This window comes from Kogia breviceps, chromosome 2 (genome assembly GCF_026419965.1).
Source record: "Kogia breviceps isolate mKogBre1 chromosome 2, mKogBre1 haplotype 1, whole genome shotgun sequence".
Lineage (NCBI taxonomy): Eukaryota > Metazoa > Chordata > Mammalia > Artiodactyla > Physeteridae > Kogia > Kogia breviceps.
In genome coordinates, this window is record NC_081311.1 from 139,273,651 (window position 1) to 139,294,678 (window position 21,028).

Consider the following 21,028-nt stretch of genomic DNA (forward strand, 5'->3'; position numbering starts at 1 on the left):
CTCGAAAATACAGTTAAAAGAATCAAATATCCTGTCTTTTTAAAATGTACTTCACAGGAACTGGTGATCATGAAAATTTCTTTGAAAACTTCAGCAAATCGATGAGAAGGAAGCAGAAAATACTAACATTTTTCCACCTGATGAATTAAATCTAGGTAACAGTCATTAAAGGCTGTTTGTATCACAGAAGGTGAGACAACAGTCATTACATGCCTTCTAATGGAAATACACAACACCAGTTATGAGGAGTTTTCACCAAAAAAATTGAACCTGACTCTGACCTAAACTAGATTTTACATGAAATGTGAGGAACAATACTACCCTGCAGGGATCCAATCAGCAAAATGCAGACTATAATAATTCTAAAAGATAAGAAACCCTGTTCCTTCAACAAATAAATTGCAAGATAAACATAATGGAGACAAGGAGGGAGAACCTAAGACAAAAACAGGATGGAGGTGGAGGAGGAGTTATAGGTTAAAAGAAACTTGAAAGACATATCAATCAACCAAATAGAATATATGGACCCTGTTTCATCCTCAAACAAAAACTCTAAAAAATATTCATGAGACAATTGGGAAATTTAAATGCTGAATGTTAATTGTTTTATATTTTTGTTAATTGTTTTAGATGTTGTAACAGAATTGTGATTATGTTAACTTCTAAAGAGTCCCTGAATTTTAGAGATACTGAAATATACATTGATAAAATGATATGATATCTGGAATTTGCTTCAAAATAATATGGCAGATCCTACTTCTGATAATAGCCACATGAGGCTGGCCAATTATTCTCCACAGAAAACAAGTTTGTTATTAAAATTTATTAAAATCAACCATTTCAGAGCACTGGTAAGTGACCATGTACAGGCAACTACTTGAGAAGTGTTTTTTTATGAAAAACTGCTACTAAATCAGAAGGGTAAGAACCGCAAGTTTCTGGCATTCTTTGGAGGGCACTGGTACTGGTATCCCTCCAGCTCAGGAGGTGAAAACTTGCAATTTAACTGGACAATGATATCAGATTCTATTTGGGTTGAGTGGCAAAACAGCTAGAAATTGAAGGGGGAGATTCTGGAATGAGACAGAGAAGAGTTGAAATGATAAACTCTACAGACATCCCTGACTAATTGATAAAACACATTCACACAGGATACCTCAGGAGGCTGGCAAAAAAAAGCCTCGGACAAATTATGAATTTAGTGTTCTGTGGACTACCACCCTCAACCTGCCCACAGCTTGCATAGCAGGGGTAGGAGTAAAAACATAACTGGCTGAAGGTGTCTGAACATAAACTCTACCCGTATTATTGGATGACTGTCAACACCGGTACAGTGAGGAACCCTAGGAGTTGAGGCTTTAAAAATAAAAGTGAGCGAAGACATCAGAGGCTACCTTCTGCGGTGAAAACAGATTTCATAGCTTGCGTCCAGGGAAAGCCATTGCAAGCAACAACTCTCAGAACAAAACAATCTATAACATATTCTATAAAATGTCAAGTTTTCAACCAAAAATTACTAGACCTGCAAAGAAACAGAAACGTGTTACATTATTCTCAGGAAACAGAAACTAACTGAATGAAACTGCGTATTGACTTTAGCAATTATATTTCAAAGCAGTTATTATGAATATATCCAGTGAATTAAAGGAAATATGCTTAGAATGAGTGAACTGGGAATCTAATCAGAGAAATAGAAACAATATAAAAACCAAATGAAAACTGTAGAGTTGAAAGTTCAATAATTGAAAAATTCACTGTATGAGCTCAACATCAGAATCAGTGAATCTGAAGGTAGGTCAATAGAAACTGTCCCATCTGAGGAACAAAGAAAAATATTGACTAAAAATGATCAGAATTGTCAAGAGGTTTCTGGTATAATATCAGATATCTCTGTGTATGTGCAAATTGGGTCCCTGAAGAAAAACGGATAAAGAAGCAGGAAAAATATTTGAAGAAATAACAGAAAACTCCCTACATTTGGTGATATTAACTAGCACATCCAAGAGGCACCACAAATCCCAAATAGAAAAAACTCAAGGAAAATACATCATAGTCAATCTGCAGGAAGCCAAAAATGAAGGAAAAAACTTCATTTTTAAGAAAAATGACACATCACATATAGGGGACAAACAATATGATTGACAGCAGCTTTCTAGTCATAAACAGTGAAGGCCAGAAGACACTGGAACAAACATTTCAAAAGGCTGAAAAAAATGATATCCAATGAAAAGGCAAGATAAAGACATCTCCAGAAAAACATAAACCGAAAGAATTTATTGCTAGCCCACCTGTGCTATAAAATGTGCTAAAGGAAGTCTTCAGACTGAATGGAAATGGCCAATAAGCATATGAAAAGATACTCAACATCACTAATCATAAGGGAAATGCAAATGAAAACCACAATGAGATACCATTTCAAATCCATTACGATAAGCAACAACAAACACAGAAAATGTTGAGAATTTGGAGAAACTGGAACCCTTGAACATTGCTGGTCAGAGTGTTAAATAGTACAGTTGCTGTAGAAGACACTATGGTGGTTCTGAAAAAAATTAAACAATTACCATATGATCTAGCAATTCCACTTGTGGGTATATAAGCAAAAGAATTGAAAACAGGGACTCAAACAGATATTGTATACCAATGTGCAGAAGCATTATTTGCAGTAGCCAAAAAATGGGAACAACCCAAATATCTATTGGTGGATGTATGGATAAACAAAATGTGGTATATATGTACAGTGGAATATTATTCAGCATTAATAAGGAATGAAACTCTGACACATGCAGCAACATGAATGAACCCTGAAGACATAAGCTCAGTGAAAGAAGACAGAAAAGGACAAATATTGTATGATTCCACTAATATGTGTTACCTGGAATAAGCAAATTCACAGAGACGAAAAGTAGAACACTGGTTACCAGGAACTGGGAGGAAGGGGAACAGAGAGTTACTGTTTAATGGGTACAGAGTTTCAGAGTAGGATGATGAAAAAGTTACGAAGATGGACAGTGTTGACAGTTGCACCTCAGTGTGAATGCGCTTAATGTCCTTGGACTGTATGATTAAAAATAGAATCAGCAGTCCCCAACCTTTTTGGCACCAGGGACCGGTTTCGTGAAAGACAATTTTTCCACGGATGGGAGGGGGAGTTATGGTTCAGGCAGTAATGTGAGCCATGATTCAGGTGGTAATGCAAACAATGGGGAGTGATGGGGAGTGGCAAATGAAGCTTTGCTCACTTGCGCACTGCTCACCTCCTGCTATGCGGCCCAGTTCTTAACATGCCGCAGACCACTACCAGTCTGCAGCCCAGGGGTTGGGGACCCCTGGTTAGAATGGTAAGTTTTATGTTATGTATATTTCATCACATTAAAAAAAGTTAAAACTCGACAATTAGAAAGAAACCCAGGGTTTCCCTGGTGGTGCAGTGGTTAAGAATCTGCCTGCCAATGCAGGGGACACAGGTTTGAGCCTGGTCCAGGAAGATCTCACATGCCACGGAGCAACTAAGCCCATGTGCCACAACTACTGAGCCTGCGCTTTAGAGCCCACAGCCACAACTACTGAGCCTGTGTGCCACAACTACTGAAGCCTACATGCCTAGAGCCCGTGCTCTGCAACAAGAGAAGCCACTACAATGAGAAGCCCATGCACAGCAACAAAGCATAGCCCCCACTTGCCACAACTAGAGAAAGCCCGTGTGCAGCAACGAAGAGCCAATGCAGCCAAAAGTAAAATAAAATAAATTTAAAAAGAAAAAAGAAAGCAACCCAACTAAAAAATTGGCAAAAGATTTAAATAAACACTTCACAAGGCACACAAATGACTAAAAAGTACATGAAAAGATGTTCAATATCTTTAGTCATTAGGGAAACGCAAAATAACACCGTGAGATGACACTATACTAGAATAGTTAAAAATTAAAGGATGGCAATAACAAGTGTTAGCAAGAATGTGGAGCAACTTGTCCTTGCACTCATTGCTGGTAGGAATGGAAAATGGTACAGCTATTCTGGAAAACAGTTTTTTAGACACAAATGATTGGATGTCAGGTCCTCCATACATGTTCTAAAATCTCTGGGACCCCCACTCACCTCAAATATGAAACCTATGTGATCCCAATCAACATATTCTCTGGGTCATGGTTTTAAAGAGGGGGAAAAAGTAAAGGAAGCATCATGGCCTGCCATTTGCATTTGTATTTTCTTTCATATTTATCGAAACACAGAAACTAAAGAAGGATAAATAGTTGTGCAAAAGACATAAAACTAGTGTGAGAACTTCAATACCCATAAAAACAACTCTTCACAGTTTTAATACACTTTATTGTGTCATAACCATAATGACCATCTGATCTTACTCGATAAAGAAAACTGCTTTGGGAAACAAAACTATCATGAACTCTATATTACATATTTATTGCTAAAAGAAGTATAAACATTTAGGAATAATTACCATTTGCTGAATATGGGCATCTTGAACTTCTCGACGTTCTTTATCAGTTTTCCGTTTTTTCTCCTTTTCATGCTCCCAGAAAATCTGGTCCGCTTTCAGGATAGCTAGCAATTGTTCTTTAGCCTCTATTTTTCTTTGTCTTTCTTCTTCCTCTTTATTTTTTATCTATAAAAGGCAAAGGAAAAAATTAAAACCATTTGTAGCAACCAACAGCCTTCAATAAGGCAAAAAGTTAGAAAGCTCAAAGCAGAAAGTCAGCCAGGAGCAATGCAAGGGCAGAAAATTGGACACACATGGACTGATTCCCACGTGGCCAGTTTACTTTGATTTTGTTCTATTTCCTTAATGTCAAGAAACACAATAAAAATGTAAGTAGAATGATACTGTTTTTAAAAACATACAGGAACAGGAAAGCAAGACCATCTCAGGGTAGGGAAATATTTGTAAGGTAAAAAATTAATTGCTACACTGTTTATAAAGTATCCAATTTATATCTTATGAGTCAGTCATGTAGGTGATAAATTCTGAAGGATTAAGGTATACAGAAATGCAATGGGGTAATTTTTTACTTGATTTGTCTTAAAAACATTCAAACGAAAGATATATTGAATAACTTTTTGCACTTCAGATGGTTCTGAAACAGAAGAGATTATTATTACTTTGCATCTATAAAGATCTTATTTGTAATTGTCTACCATGTCATCTTCTGTTAGAAAGTAAACATGGTCTGATTTCAAGACTATCGGAAGATAATTTATACATTGTTTTTCAGATCTGCTAGTTTTTGTCACGGAGGCAGAGGGAGTGTTATTAGGAGGGAGTAAGGAGAACCTACAGTGTAAAGGGCTCAAATTTGTTTTTTGATTTTTTTTTTTGTCATCATTGAATTGCTTACCACAAGAGCTCTATGTTCTGCAATTGCTTTTAATTCTGCTTTGTTTTTTTCATACTTTTCTCTTTCTCTTTTTTCCCATTCAGCCTCAGCTTCTGCAATATCTCTAGCAATAATCAAATCTTCATTGTCAAATTTCTCTTTCATTAGTTTACTCAGGAAGTTATTTATTCTTTCTCTCCGTTCCTCCATTAGCCTATAACAAAATAACCATCACTTGTCAAGTCTTCATGAATGGATTTTTTATGGAGCCAATATACTTTATTTAGAGAGTCAGATATTTTATAGTCTTTTACAAGACTGAAAGGGAGCCCCATCACTCCTTTCATATATTAAGTGGAAATTATTTTTAATACTTCATTTTATACTTTATTTTTAGAATAAAGTCTATTCTAAAAATCCAAAGGGAATAATGCATATAGTATGATCTTGTGTATGTGTGTGTATAGGAAATAAAGTATAAAATTCTCCACATGAAAAATATTTTAAAATACTTTATTAGACTATCCTACTTGCTCTAATATTGAAGGCATAGATTATAAAAATAAGTCAAAGGCCTTTCTTTAAATGTAACCTCAAAAACAGAAAAAGCTATCAAAATCCTGAACAAATTCATCCTTACTATGCCCTGTCTGCAATTTATTCATAGCACTTTATTGAGTTCATCTGTTTATATGAAGATAAATAACTCTCCTTTTACACTGTGAGATTTCCAAGGTCAGAGACAGGGTAAGTCCTCTCTCTAGTTCAGGGCCAAGCATGGTGCCTGGCCCATCATCAACAATAACTACATACTTGTTAAAGGAATGGGGGCATTTTCGTTAAGGAAATTGGGTCAAATATACTTTTAAATTTAGTTGTGACATATTCACTGATTATTGAGTGAATTTGCAAAGCAACATGGGAGAAACAATGAGAAAGGACACAGCACATGCCCCAGGGGAATGACAATCTAAAGTGGAGAAAAGACAATTATGTAAATAACTATGCAGGCAAAAGTGATAAATGCCATGAGAAAGCTAGAAAATGATGTGGGCAAATGAGAAAAAAGGAAGGCTTCATGGAAAAGGTGACATTTCATCTAGGCTTTCAAAAACAATATTTTAAACACTTTGATTACCTACTATGTGCCACGGACTATTCCAGGTACTGGGACATAACAGTAAACAAAAACATTAAAAATCTCTACTTTCATGGAGCTTTTGCAATAGTTGGAGTAGAGAGACAGCAAACAAAATAAATAATTAAAATAGTGCTGTATCATGCAACAAAGAAAAAGAAAGCAGTTAAAGTGATAAGCAATGTGGGGTGTGGGCTTGTAATTTTAAATAACATAGGGATGGCCTGAATGAGAAGGCAATATTTGAGTAATGATCTGAAAGAGTTAAAGGAGGTGAGCATTCCCCAAAGAAGGTACAGGAGAAGTCCAGTGTGAGTGACAAAGTGGGAAAGAAGGAGAGAACAGTAAGAGATGAGTTGAGAGAGGAGGCTGGGGTTGGCTGGGAATTAGGATGGATGTAGAGCCTTATGGGCCATAGTCAAGACTCTTAAGTGTGATATAAAGCCATCAGAGGGTTTTGCACAAGTGAAAAGCATGGTCTAGACAGAAACACGATGTACTGTAAGTCTCTTACCTCACCTCACCCCAAACTGCTCACTAAGGTAAGCAATGACCTCTAAATCTGATGGGTGCTTCATTTTAAAAATCTCATTTAATCCCTCTAGTGATCTAACACTGATGACTGCTCTCTTCTTACTGAGTCTCCACCACCCCCTCCCTTGCTGTTTCTCTGCTTTTCCTCCATTCTCTGGGAACTATTCCTTGGTCTTCATATTATCTTCATTCTCCATTTGACCTTTAACTATGGATTTCCCTAGGAACTATGTCACCTTCATTTCTTATCTACTCCCCCAGGTGAGCTCACCTGTATCCACAGTTCCAATTCCCACCTGTACATCAATGGCTCATGAAGCCATCTCCAACTCATACCCCTCTCCTAAAGCAGAGATTTTCAGTATTTCCAATCACATACCACACAGATGTCTTCTGTGTGGAACCCCAACTCACATGCTCCAAGCTGAAATCACCATGTCACTAAACGCCCTGACATAAATAATGAGACCTTTTTCCTAAAGACTACTCTCATATCACAACTTCTGATTTAAAATAAAATAATTTCAGACAGTACTTTATTAATCACAAAAATTATTTTAGAAACTGACCTGTGTGTTTCAGCTTCTTTTTCTTTCCCCATTTGTGTAAGACGCTTTTTTGCTTTGATAAATTTTCTAATCTTTTCATCTTCTTCCTCTTGCTGCTGCCGTTCTACAGCTTTGATGGTATTTTTATCATTCAAATGTTCCTTGGAGGAAAAAATTGTGTATTATCCTATCACAAAGAAATCTTTCAACATATAGATATCTAATATGATATCAAATGTCAAATGGTCACAGCTTCTAATACAATTATTTCTCTCTTGGAAGTTTATCCCAAGGAGATAAGCAGAGCTGGACACTACGTTTTATGTACCTACCATGCACTTCACCTCAAAGTTATTTATAATAGTGAAAATTGGAAACAACCTCTAAATAGTCAATAATGGAGAAATGGTTAAATAAATTACACTCTCAAAGACATGGGAAGATACAAATAACATAGTAAGTAGGAGAAAAAAGCAGAATATAAAACACTACCATGGAGTATTTTAGTTTTGCAAATATATATAAATACAAGTTTATAATAAATGTATAACTGGAAGAAATGTATCAAATGTTAACAGTAGTTATCTCTAGGGTATGAGCTAATAGGTGACTTTCACATCTTAATTTTTTGTATTTCTTTTCAAATATCTCATTTCTTTACAAATATGAATTTAAAATAATTATAATCAGATAAAATATAGTAAATATGTATACATTCATTTAATGTTTGAATAGTTAATATAGTCATATGCTACACAAATTTACAATATTTTAAAAACACACAGTGTAAAGCATCCTTCCTACCACATCCACCATCTGCCTATTCCTAATTCCACCCACCAGACTCAATTACTGTGAAACTACTTTCTTGTCCAGGCTTTCTTTTTGTTCATATACAAAAAATTATACAGATGTATATTCTAATTTTAAAATGTTTAATAGGTCAGTTTTTTAACAAAGAATAAAAATCTGTTCATATCAGCATATTTTTTAAAATTAGAGCATCACTTCAAAAAGTCCAGTATAAATCAGAGGGGTTCTAGGATTCTACAATCTGACCTGCATTAACCATCATAAAAATAGGTGTATTTGAACATAACAGCCTGGATACATAGATGTATCAGTGCTTTCTGTTACTATAAGTAGAAATCAATTCAAGGTAAAAGTTATTAGGTATAATATTTAATATTCCACCATATTTATAACTCAGGGTCTACTATGTACCTACTACTCTTAAGTACTCTTTTATGGGATATTACTTTTGAAAGCTGTAATCTGGTTAGGAGATATATTAGTTGACATGAAAAGGTAATGAAAATATCAAACTCTTAAAAGTGTTTTGAATTATTTCTTAAAAACTTTATTTTACTGTTTTTTTCTAAGTTTATTGTAAATGTTCATACAGATTTTTTATAATAAGAAAAGCCCAGAGTTAACACAAAGTTAATCCTGATTTTTAAAAATTGAAAGCCTTGGGCTTCCCTGGTGGCGCAGTGGTTGAGAGTCCGCCTGCCGATGCAGGGGACACAGGTTCGTGCCCCGGTCCGGGAAGATCCCACATGCCGCGGAGCGGCTAGGCCCGTGAGCCATGGCCGCTGAGCCTGTGCATCCGGAGCCTGTGCTCCGCAACGGGAGAGGCCACGACAGTGAGAGGCCAGCGTACCGCAAAAAAAAAAAAAAAAAAAAATTGAAAGCCTCAGCTCAAGGTCACATGGCTAGTAAGTAGCAGAGTTAGCATACAAAACAAGGTCTGTCCTATTCCAAAGTGACTTGGAAAGATAAAAATATTATATCCATGAACCAAGAATAAGATTTTATGCAAAAGGAATAATAATATTACAAGTAAAACTCTTAGAAATTAAAATTTTGATAGATGAAATTAAAAATTCAATAGAAGATTTAGAAGACAAAGTTGAGAATAACTCTCAAAGCGAAACAAAAACCCAAAATGGCAGGAACAATTAATTGCCTACCCAAAAGTCTTTCTTCTCTTCTGCATTAGTAGCAGGACAGATTTTGTTCAGAGTGGCAATATGCTCACCTAGAAGACTATATTTCCAAGCTTTCTTTTCAGCTAGGTGTCACTAAATTACAACCAATGAGACTTAATGGAAATTGTTAAGTGGGAGTTCTGAAAAAGTTCCTTAAAAGGAGGACAGATGGTTAGGAAATCCTTTTTTGTCCTTCATCATTTCTCCTTCTTGCTGCCTGGAATGTGGCCAGGAGCTCCAGCAGCTATTCAAGGCCATGAGGCAATCCTGAGGACAGAAGCCACCTATGTTCCAAGAATAGCAAAGCAAAAAAAGAGAAGCTGTCTTATTCCCCCTTGATTCTGGAGGTACCATATCAGCCTTGGCATGACCACCTCTGCACTTCAGATAAAGGTACAGTTGCAATTTATTTTGTAACTTTTTACATACTTTATTTTGGGTTTTCTGTTATACGCTTTTGAGTCTTACCCTAACTAATAATATGAGAAAATATATTTTTTTTAATTAGAGCATCACTTCAGAAAGTCCAATATAAATCAGAGGGGTTCTAGAATGGAAGAAACAAAATAGAAAGAGACAAAATTATACAAGAAATAAAATAAGAAAACTTGATGCATTTATGGGTTGAAGCATCAACTGAGTGCTCAGCAAAATGAAAAAGACCTAAACAAGGTATGTCCCTGTTAAATTTTAGAGCTGCAGAGATAAAGACCCTCAGAGCTTTCAGAGAAAGAGAGACAAGGGAAGTAAAAACAAAACACACCAGACCACATACATAGAATGAAGACCATAATACTTTTCCATAGCAATACTGAAAGCTAGATGATTATGAAAACATAAATACAAAACTCTGAATTCTGAACCCAGAATTCTACATCCAAACTATAAAGCAAGCATTACTTTTTTAAAATAAATTTATTTATTTAGTTAGTTAGTTATTTTTGGCTGCATTGGGTCTTTGTTGCTGCATGCAGGCTTTCCTCTAGTTGCAGCAAGCAGGGGCTACTCTTTGTTGTGGTGCACGGGCTTCTCACTGCAGTGGCTTCTCTTGTTGCAGAGCACAGGCTCTAGGTGCATGGGCTTCAGTAGTTGTGGCACAAAGGCTCAGTAGTTGTGGCTCTTGGGTTCAGTAGTTGTGGCTTGCAGGCTCAGTAGTTGTGGCTCATGGGCTCTAGAGTGCAGGCTCAGTAGTTGTGGCGCACAGGCTTAGCTGCACCATGGCATGTGGGATCTTTCCAGACCAGGGCTCGAACCTGTGTCCCCAGCATTGGCAGGCGGATTCTTAACCACTGTGCCACCAGGGAAGCCCAAAGCAAGCGTTACTTTAGATGATAACCTTTCTAGATAAGAATTCAAAATTTTTAACTCCTCTATACCCTTTCTTCAGAAGCTACTCAAAGATGTATTTCAGGGGACTTCCCTGGTGGTGCAGGGGATAAGACTCTGTGCTCCCAATGCAGGGGGCCCAGGTTCGATCCCTGGTCAGAAAACTAGATCCCACATGCATGCCACAACTAAGGAGCCCGCCTGCCACAACAAAGGAGCCCACATGCTGCAGCTAAGGAGCCCACCTGCCTCAACTAAGACCCAGTACAACCAAATAAATAAATATTTTTTTAAAAAGATGTATTTCAGCAAGATGAAGGAATAAACCAAGAAAGAGGAAGGAGTAAGATTCAGGAAATAGGAGCTGAGACCCAGGAAAGTGGCACAGGGAAGCTCCAGAATGACAGGAGCAGCAGGCCTAGAGAGCAAACAGTCCAGAAGGAAGAGAAGGACAGAGGACTCTGGATGGGGGAGCTCCAAGAAAACCATAGATAATTTAATATTACTTAGTTGAACATTTGAAAACTAATATAATTAACCATTTGGCAGAATGTACTGAACATATGGAAAAAATTGAGGTATACAGCTTTAAAGCAAATGCAAACAATGAGAATTATTTTAACCACAGAAAAATATTTATGGAAGCAAAAACTTAGAATCATAGTATATTTCTTAGCTCTTCAGAGAACAATATTTATAAAATCATAATAATGATTAAACTAAAATTATGCCATGATGATTTGGGGAGGGGAAGAGGAGGATGGGAAGGGGACAGTATTAGAAAAGAGCTAAATCCTCAACTACCAGGGCAGAGAGACAGAAAATGTTTAAAATTGATAAATCAAGATACATATCTTTAAAGCTGAATATATTTTTAAAAATATATAGATTATTTTTAAATTTATTTACTTATTTATTTATTTTTGGCTGCGCTGGGTCTTCTCTGCTGCGTGCAGGCTTTCTCTAGTTGCAGTGAGTGGGGGCTACTCTTCATTGTGGTGTGTGGGTTTCTCATTGCAGTGGCTTCTCTTGTTTGGGAGCACAGGCTCTAGGCGCAGGCTTCAGTAGTTGTGGCACACGGACTCAGTAGTTGTGTCTCACGGGCTCTAGAGAGCAGGCTCAGCAGTTGTGGCACACGGGCTTAGTTGCTCCGCGGCATGTGGGATCTTCCCAGACCAGGGCTGGAACCCGTGTCCCCTGCATTGGCAGGCGGATTATTAACCACTACGCCACAAGGGAAGTCCCTAAAATATATAGATTATTTAGAATATAATTTTCCAAGAAGCAGAAGGAGTGAAGCAATGACTGCTACTCTTCTTTTAAGCATTTTGGTGATGTTTGATGTTTTAACTCTGTGTATATGTTACTTAAGAATAAAAAATAACTTTAAAGAAATGAATATAAAAAATTAAAAAATAAATTGCAACTACCATAAAATAATTATTACCATTTATTCAGCACATATTAATAGTGCATGAGATACCAAACACATATCACCCCATTCATTGCTCATAACAACTCTCATTTTTAGGATAACAAAATTCATTTTTAAAAAGTCTCATTCTCTTAATTCTTGTTCATGAATGAGAGCATATCCAAAGAAATAACAGCAAATATAGCTTCCCCCAAAGTATACTTAAAAACCCAACTTAATAGCAAATTTGTTTTCTATACCACTATTATTTATAAACATATTAAAAATTTGGCATTGGACTTTGTACATTTTTTGAAGAGATGCATTTTTGAAGTATTTTCAACTTACAAAAAATAGTCTCCTGCTTTCATTGATCTCTTCTTTTTTCTTTCCTCTTTTTTTTTTCATTTCTATTTCATATAATGAATTCTGTCGCTTTATTTCCTCAGCATCCTTTTCTTCCTCTTTTCTCCTTCTCTCTTCTTCCTCTTCATGTTCCTTTATTCTGAAGAAAAAAACATAATTAAAACTGAGAGTGACGCAGAAAAATAGAATATATTTTAAAGAAATGAATTAGATTCTTACCTGGGATGATTTGAAGCTGTAAAGGAGAACTTGTGGATTTCTTTTGGGACAAAAACAGATAGGTAAAGAGCAGTGATTAAAACCAAATCCAGGGGGCTTTCCTGGTGGCGCAGTAGTTGAGAGTCTGCCTGCTGATGCAGGGGACACGGGTTTGTGCCCTGGTCCAGGAAAAACCCACATGCCGCAGAGCGGCTGGGCCTGTGAGCCATGGCCGCTGAGCCTGCGCGTCCGGAGACTGTGCTCCACAACGGGAGAGGCCACAACAGTGAGAGGCCCGCGTACCGCAAACAAACAAACAAACAAACAAACAAATCTAGGGACTCCCCTGGTGGTCCAGTGGGTAAGATTCTGCACTCCCAATGCAGGAGGCCTGGGTTCTGGGAACTAGAGGCCACATGCATGCCGCAACTAAGAGGTCCTCATGCCACAACTAAAGATCCCGCATGCCACAACTAAGACCTGGCACAGCATAAATAAATAAATATTTTTTTTAAAAAAAGGACAAAGGAACCAATTGCAATGTATGAACCTTACTTGGAATCTGATTCAAACAAATAAATTGTAGAAAAAAAGTTTTAAAAATACAAAAACAAATCCAATCTTGGTTAACCCAGGATTGCCAATATCTTCCTTTCTTCAAAATTTGTTTTATTCCTCACCAAAATTAAGTCCTACAGTAGATTCAAATGTTCCTTTCCTTTAGAAGGAACCAGTTAAATGAATGACAGACACTATGCTGAAATGGTGACATTATTTTACAGAAAAGTCCCTAATCCCTACTGCTTTTCAATTTCAGCACTAGAAGATGCTATCTAAGCTACGGATCTGGCCTCTCAGGAGATGGGGTTTGATGGAAGAAGGGCGACAACTTCCTTACCCAGCTGGCCACTTTGGTTGTTATCCTTTCTCTAGCCAACATTGACTAACTACTGATGCCTTCTGAGTGGTTAGCCATTAAATGCTGATTGTCTCACAGGGCTTTTGCGTGAGTTCTTCCGAGATCCCTGAGCAGTGTCCTCACTGCAGAGCTCTGATCTGCATTTAGCTCCAGCTCTACCTCTACAACCCACACACCCCCAACCCACCACCATCACAACCAGGAGCATCCACCATCAGTAGCTTATTGCAGACTCTCCGTGCCCACATCTGGCAGTCAATTCTCAGCATACTGGCAAAACAGCTCAAGCCCCGCCCGCCCACCTGCCCCGGTATCTTTGTCTATGTGCCCACGCATCCCGGTCAGCCAATCAACACGTGTGCAGGCTGCTCCACTGGTGCTCTCTATTAGTTGTCTCCAGTTCTTTTTCTTCCTGAACAGGTGGGTACAGAGTGGGTAAATAACCCACTTAAATAGACAAAAAGACTGAGGAGTAAACCTTTCTTTCATATGCACTCAATCATAACATTTTTTTCTTGGTTTCAGGGAGGGGGAAAATTCCCTTCCCTGTGCCACGGAGGACTTTACAGTTAAGTGAGCCAGTAAGTTCACTTTGGTATTATTAAGCCAATTCAGAACAGGTAAGTAAGCATCCACTTAGAGTCACAGTCACTCTCTTTAGGAGGAGCTAAGAAAAAAGTCACTGTTGGCCACAGCTAAATCAACTTTATTATTGCCCTAAAAATACTAGGTTTTCAAATTTTTATTTATTTGTTTAGTTTGTTAGAACTATTTAATAGTATATCAATCTCTTTAGAAGAAAATTCACGTCAATAATCAAGATTTAAAGGACATTATAAAAAGAGATGTATCTAATTTTTAGAAAGTTTTTGAAGTTTTAAAATTGCTACTTTAAGGGAAAACAAGATATAAAACATTTGCAATTTTAACATTCCTTAGAAAATCTGGAAATCACTAACATTACACCTATACATGTATTGGACAATTCATTGTTTCAGCCAAAAAATAATTTACCTATTCTGAGAGTGAATAAGAAAAAAAAGTCTCTAGTGTCAGTGAAGAGATAATATTGACAGGGATTTATATAACTATTAAATAAAGACTGTCAATAAAGACTTTTACCTTAGTTTGGGTAGACTACTCAACTATCTGCCATAGGTTTAGCTTAATGCAAAGTCAACATTTTGAAAGAAATCCGAGATCATCTAGTTCAGGGAAGAAATACATAACATTTATATCTTTACTTCCAACACCCATGACCATAGCAGACATCAATAATCAATGCAAAACAAAAATCAATGCAAAAATCTTGGTCCTGCTCAGCCCAATGAACTGGCAGCCTCTGCCAAACCATCAGAGCAGAATTTGTCATGAAACCTCTTTGCTACCCCTGATTTACATTCTGAAGCTCCCAAATCTGTATTGATCTAGCCCAGATCTGACTTAACTTTATATAGATGTTACATAGAACTCCTATAAAAGTGGAAGGGACCCCTACCCAAAATGTGGTTCAGATGACCCTCCACACACCAAGAGAATCTGAGAGACAGTATTATCACATAAGGGACACCCAACAGAGCTGTGTAGGCATAAGTAGGTCTGGATTGACTTGGGCAAAGCAGAGGAAGTGAGTTTGGGTCTTTATTGTGACTAAGGGGTGAAACTGGGGAAAAGCTCCTGTGCACAGGAGATTTAAATTTCCTACTGGCAACAAAGGAAGAGGTAAGCCCAGGGGCCTTCTTATTAGCCTGTCCAGATGTGAGGCCAAAGGGGAAGGGAGGGTGGGGCCTAACAAAAAGTCAGCAGCCCAACATCAAAAATGAGGTCTCTGGGGCTTCCCTGGTGGCAAAGTGGTTGGGAATCTGCCTGCCAACGCAGGGGACAGGAGTTCGAGCCCTGGTCTGGGAAGATCCCACATGCCACGGAGCAACTAAGCCCGTGCTCCACAACTACTGAGCCTGCGCTCTAGAGCCTGCGAGCCACAACTACTGAGCCCACATGCCTAGAGCCCGTGCTCCGCAGCAAGAGGAGCCACTACAATGAGAAGCCCGCGCACCACAACAAACAGTAGCCCCCGCTCACCGCAACTAGAGAAAGCCCGTGAGCAGCAACGAAGACCCAACACAGCCAAAAATATAATAAATACATTTATTTTTTAAAAGATGAGGTCTCTATTACAATAGACATGCTTGATTCTTGAAGAGACAACCCAAGAGGCATCACCACCTGACTTTTATTATATAGGTACATTCACTATGTCTAAAAGCAAATTCATCCTCCTCCTTTTCTAAACTGATCCTTTTGGTCTCTTGTCCTTATCGTGGTGAACAGTACCAACTTCTTTTCTGTTGCCTATTCTAGAGACTTAAGAATCACACTTAACTCTTCTGTAATCTTGAGACCTCTCATTCATTTATTTAACAACTATTTATTGAATTTCTACTACAATCATGAAACAGACAAACGTGGTTCCTGACCTCAAGAAGCTTATATTCCAGTGGGAAGACAGGCAGTAACAAACAAACAAAAGCAAGTAAATAGAAAAATAATATAATTACAAATCCAGGTAAGTCTTGTAAAGAAAATAACAGAACAAGGGACTTCCCTGGTGGTCCAGTGGTAAAGAATCATCCTCCTTCCAATGCAGGGGATGCGGGTTCGATCCCTGGTAGGGAAACTAAGATCCCACATGCCGCAGGGCAACTAAGCCCGCACGCCACAACTACTGAGCTCATGCGCCTCAACAAGAGAGCCCGCATGGTGCAAACTACAAAGCCCACCTGCTCTGGAACCCGTGCGGCACAACTAGAGAGAGAAAACCTGCACACCTCAACTAGGGAGAAACCCGCGTGCTGCAACGAAGAGCCCATGAGCCGCAACAAAAGATCCTGTGAGCCACAACTAAGACCTGATGCAGCCCCCCAAAAATAAAGAAAATAAATAAATAAAAATTTTAAAAATATATATATATATATATATAAAATAACAGGACAAGAAAAAGAATAACAATTTAATTATTTATTTTACATAACAGAGAGAGCTGTTTGGACAGAGCTGTTCCCTAAGACAAAGAAGACCTCTTTGAGCTGGTGAGAAGCCCACAGATGAAGAACAGGAAGTTAAAGTTCCAGACAGAAGAAAAAGCATGTGCAAAGGCCATGTGGCAAGCAATGATCTGACAGGAGCCTGAGGCCTGGAAGATCAGGGTAATGGAGGTATAATAACTAAGGAGAAAGAGTGGTGGGAAAGGAGTTTGAGAAGTAGATGAGGCCCTTTGACACAAGGCCTTGCCAGAGATAGTCGAGTTTCCATTTTATCTTAAATGAATGGAAAGTCACTGAAATGTTTTAGGTAGGAGAATAATAAGATCAATTTTCATTTTAATAAAATCTCTCTGGATGATGAAAAGAGAAGGGATTAGGAAGAGAGAATAGGAGGCCAGTTAAGAGGTTGATGCAATAATCCATGGGATATGAGGGTGGCTTGGACTAAGATGACAGCAATTAAATTCAAGATTTGTTTTGGAGAAAAAAATCAACATGAATTGCGGACAGATTTGACTTGGGAAATAAAGGAAAATAAAGATGGATTCCTAGGTTTCTGGTCTGAACAACTGACTGGTAAGGATGCCACTAGGAAGTCCACTGTGGGTGTGGAGAATCAATAATTCTGTGTTAGACATTTTAAATCTGAGGTACGTAAGAGATATCCAAATGGAGATGTCTTTAAGGTGGTGAGATATGTGAAACTGGGACTTAAGGGAGAGTCTGGACTAGAGTGACAAATTTGGAAGTTACAAGATTTAGGATGGCTTTTAATCAGTAGGAATAAATAAGATCACTTAAGCCCTCTTCTCTTATCCAGGAGAAAGTGAAGCAAGTTGTCCTATGATGATTTTTCCTTTTCTTGGGAAGCTGATGAGATTAACAGTAACTGAGTTGTTCTTAAGCATGGTCTATGGGCCTCTTCCTAGAGAAAGGCTTACCTATCAATAGGAGGAAATAGAATTATTCCTTGTCTATACTCTTAAGTGTCTTTTCAATAATTATGTTTAAGGCTGTTGGTCAAAATCCCTCTTTGGGGGGATTTTGGTGTCACTAGAGTCCCTTATTTGCCCTGTCCTAATCATGCCCACTGTGAGTCACTGGCAGACTCTTATACTGCTCAAACACCACCAATCTCCAGGCCTGCAGCCTAGAGATTGTTTAAGAAGCGTGTGAAAAATCTCACTTTCAGATACAGGGCCTGCAGCTGTACAGGGTGTTTTAGTCATCTATTGCTGAGTAACTAATTACCCGTAAATTTAGTGGCTTAAAACAATAAACATTTATTATCTCATACCATTTCTGAGATTCAGGAAACTGAGAGTGGCCTAGCTGGGTTGTCCTCAAGAGATTACAGTCAAGATGTTGGAGCTGTAATCATCTGAAGGCTTGACAGAGTCTCGAGAACCAATTTTCACATATCCATTGGCAGGAGGCCTCAGCTCCTTGCCACACGGACCTCTCCACAGAGCTTCATGAGTATCTTACAACATGGCACTTAGCTTCCCCAGAATGAGCAATCCAAGAGAGATGCCAAGGAGAAAGCCACAATGCCTTTTATATCCTAATCTCAGGAGGTCACACACCATTACTTCTACCTCATTTTATTCTTTGGAAATGAGTTACTATGTGTGGCCCACATTCAAGAGGGAAAGGAATTAGGCTCTACCTTCTGAAGGGAGGAATATCAAATCTGTGTGGATATATTTTAAATCACCACCACATGACACCTGGGTAGCACTTGGTAATACAATTAGTAGAGCATGCAAACGAGTCTTGCCTCTTGGAACCTGCAATTCCCATTTCTTAGGGATTAAAAGAATTAAAATTTGGTCTCTGCTCAAAGAGGAGAGTCATCCCAAATTTGGGGAGAACTTAAGACACATGGCCTACAAGGCACATCATAATCTGGCCCTTGCCTGTCTCTCCAATCTCATCTTTAACATTGCCCTCTTAGTCCTCTATATTACAGCTATCTTGTAGTTATTCAAACCCACCATATTCTGTCTCACCTGTGGGCCTTCACCCATGTTATTTCCTCTGCTTAAAATACTTTTACATCCCTTCCTCTTTGCATGGCTTATTCCTACTCGTTCTTCAGAATTAAGTACAGGAGCTGATCTCTTCTGAAAAGCATTCTCTAGACTGAATCAGTTGTCCATTTTATATTCTTCCACACACTCTGTATATATATTTCTCAAAATATTTACTATCATAGTCTAATTATTTGTTCCGTATCTATACCCTCCTCCCAAGATTGTAAACTTCTTAAGGAAAAAGGACTATTGTATTCATCTTTGTATTCTCAGTGACTAGAATAGTGGATGGCAAACATTGTTCAATAAATGTCTGTAACAATGAATGATGATTGAATGAATAAATAAATAGCCTCTCTTGAAATTTTGCTCCGGAATAAACTCTTATTATTCAAGAAAAGGGGGAAAAAATCCTCTTCTCCTCCTCCATTTTCTACCATATAGTCCTCTGTTTCCACTCAGGTTAATACCAGTGCTATGATTCCAATTTTACTTTTGTCTTAAAGAGGCTTTTTATTGGCTCATCACCATTCCTAACAATATTTTAAAGTAACATGCATTCTGAGTTGTATATAACTGACACATGCATCAACATTCAACAGAATACAACATGGTGATAATTTTGTAATTGAACTTTTTGTTTGTTTTGTTTTTTTACTTTTTGGCCACACCACGTGGCATTCAGGATTTTAGTTCCCCGACCAGGGGTCAAACCCGTGCTCCCTACAGAGGAAGCTCAGAGTCTTAACCGCTGGACCATCAGGGAAGTCCCTGAATGTTTCTTTTTTCTGTTTTTTTTTTTTTTAGATTTTAATGGCAGCTTTATTGAGATATAATTTTCACACCATAAAATTCACCCCTTAAAGTGTACAATTCAGTTGTTTTTAGAACCTTTATAGATATTTTCAACCATCACCACTATCTAAATTTGAGAATCTTTTCATCATCCCCAAAAAAGACCCTGTATTACTCACCATTGTGCCCTCTTCCAGATGCTAACAACCACTACTCTACTTTCTATGAATGTTTCTTAATAAATTTAAGATGTAGGACTTCTGGAACCAAACTGGCAAACCAAGCTGACATGTCACATATCCTTCCCCTCCTAATTCCCCACAGTGCAACCAATGGAATGGGGAAAATTCTATACCACTACTAGAAACTAAAGCAAGGTCTTACCCACATACCTGAATTTTCAAGAAATTTTAGGGAAAAATATGGCAGTTGAGAATGCAATAAGTAATACTTGGCCACCATTCGCAAAGACAGAGCCCACTGTGAAGAGTAAGTAAAGGAATTTATGCTGACCTCAGAGCCTAATGGAAAATCTCCTAGACTATACTGAAGATAATCCAAAGAAACAACTAAAACAAATCCTAAACCTGCCTGAACCTCCACCCTATTGCCAAAGACCACATGAAAGGGGATCCTGTGGCCCAAACACAGCCCACATACAAAGGCTATAAACGGGAGTCTGTCCTGTAGGTTTTAGCACTGGCCAGGTAGCTTGCTGACTATCAGGCTGCTACCTGTAATTACACCTGAGCTGCAACAGCCAATATAAGAAGAGAGATTTCTCAAGGGTGAATCACTGGTCAAATATCTACCTTCCTCTCTGCCAACAGCTCTGTCACTAACTTGCACTAACCCTTGGATCTCTACACCACCAAAGAAAAAACTTACAATAAATCCAACATTTCCCTTCTCTTTTTACTAAGGGTTAAAAGAAATGAAGAATACATAATTTGGCAACACATGTATCCTGAGAGTTGATGTCTATGTCACTTAGACATTTGTGATTTTGACAAATAAATATATATACAAAAACCAAAACCTTTTTTTTTTTTTTTTTTGCGGTACGCGGGTCTCTCACTGTTGTGGCCTCTCCCGTTGCAGAGCACAGGCTCTGGACGCGCAGGGTCAGCGGCCATGGCCCACGGGCCCAGCCACTCCGCGGCATGTGGGATCTTCCCGGACCAGGGCACGAACCCGTGTCCCCTGCATCGGCAGGCAGACTCTCAACCACTGCGCCACCAGGGAAGTCCCCCTTTTTTTTTCATAGTAATGAAAAAAGACAGATTTGAGCACATAAAAATAAATTTTTTCTAAATACTGAAAACCATTCAGAAAAGGTGACACAAATCTGCGATACGTCATATATAAAAACCACTTATTAATCACT

At 38.2% G+C, this 21,028-nt stretch overlaps 1 protein-coding gene across 2 annotated transcripts in view; it reads right to left on the bottom strand.

Annotated features, from left to right (window-relative positions):
* CFAP210 (cilia and flagella associated protein 210) overlaps positions 1 to 21,028 on the bottom strand; it is a 34,355-nt gene that overhangs the window by 1,824 nt on the left and 11,503 nt on the right. The window contains exons 5-10 of one of the 2 annotated variants that reach the window (XM_067027529.1): positions 12,632 to 12,788; positions 7,574 to 7,713; positions 5,354 to 5,546; positions 4,459 to 4,623; positions 2,876 to 2,927; positions 2,524 to 2,542 (exon numbers count right to left, since the gene is read on the bottom strand). In XM_067027529.1, coding sequence (XP_066883630.1) covers positions 2,532 to 2,542; positions 2,876 to 2,927; positions 4,459 to 4,623; positions 5,354 to 5,546; positions 7,574 to 7,713; positions 12,632 to 12,788 — 718 coding nt within the window. In that variant the 3' untranslated portion in view covers positions 2,524 to 2,531. Of the gene's footprint in view, positions 1 to 2,523; positions 2,543 to 2,875; positions 2,928 to 4,458; positions 4,624 to 5,353; positions 5,547 to 7,573; positions 7,714 to 12,631; positions 12,789 to 21,028 lie in introns of those variants that run through there. The other variant, XM_059053539.2, reaches the window with a different exon arrangement.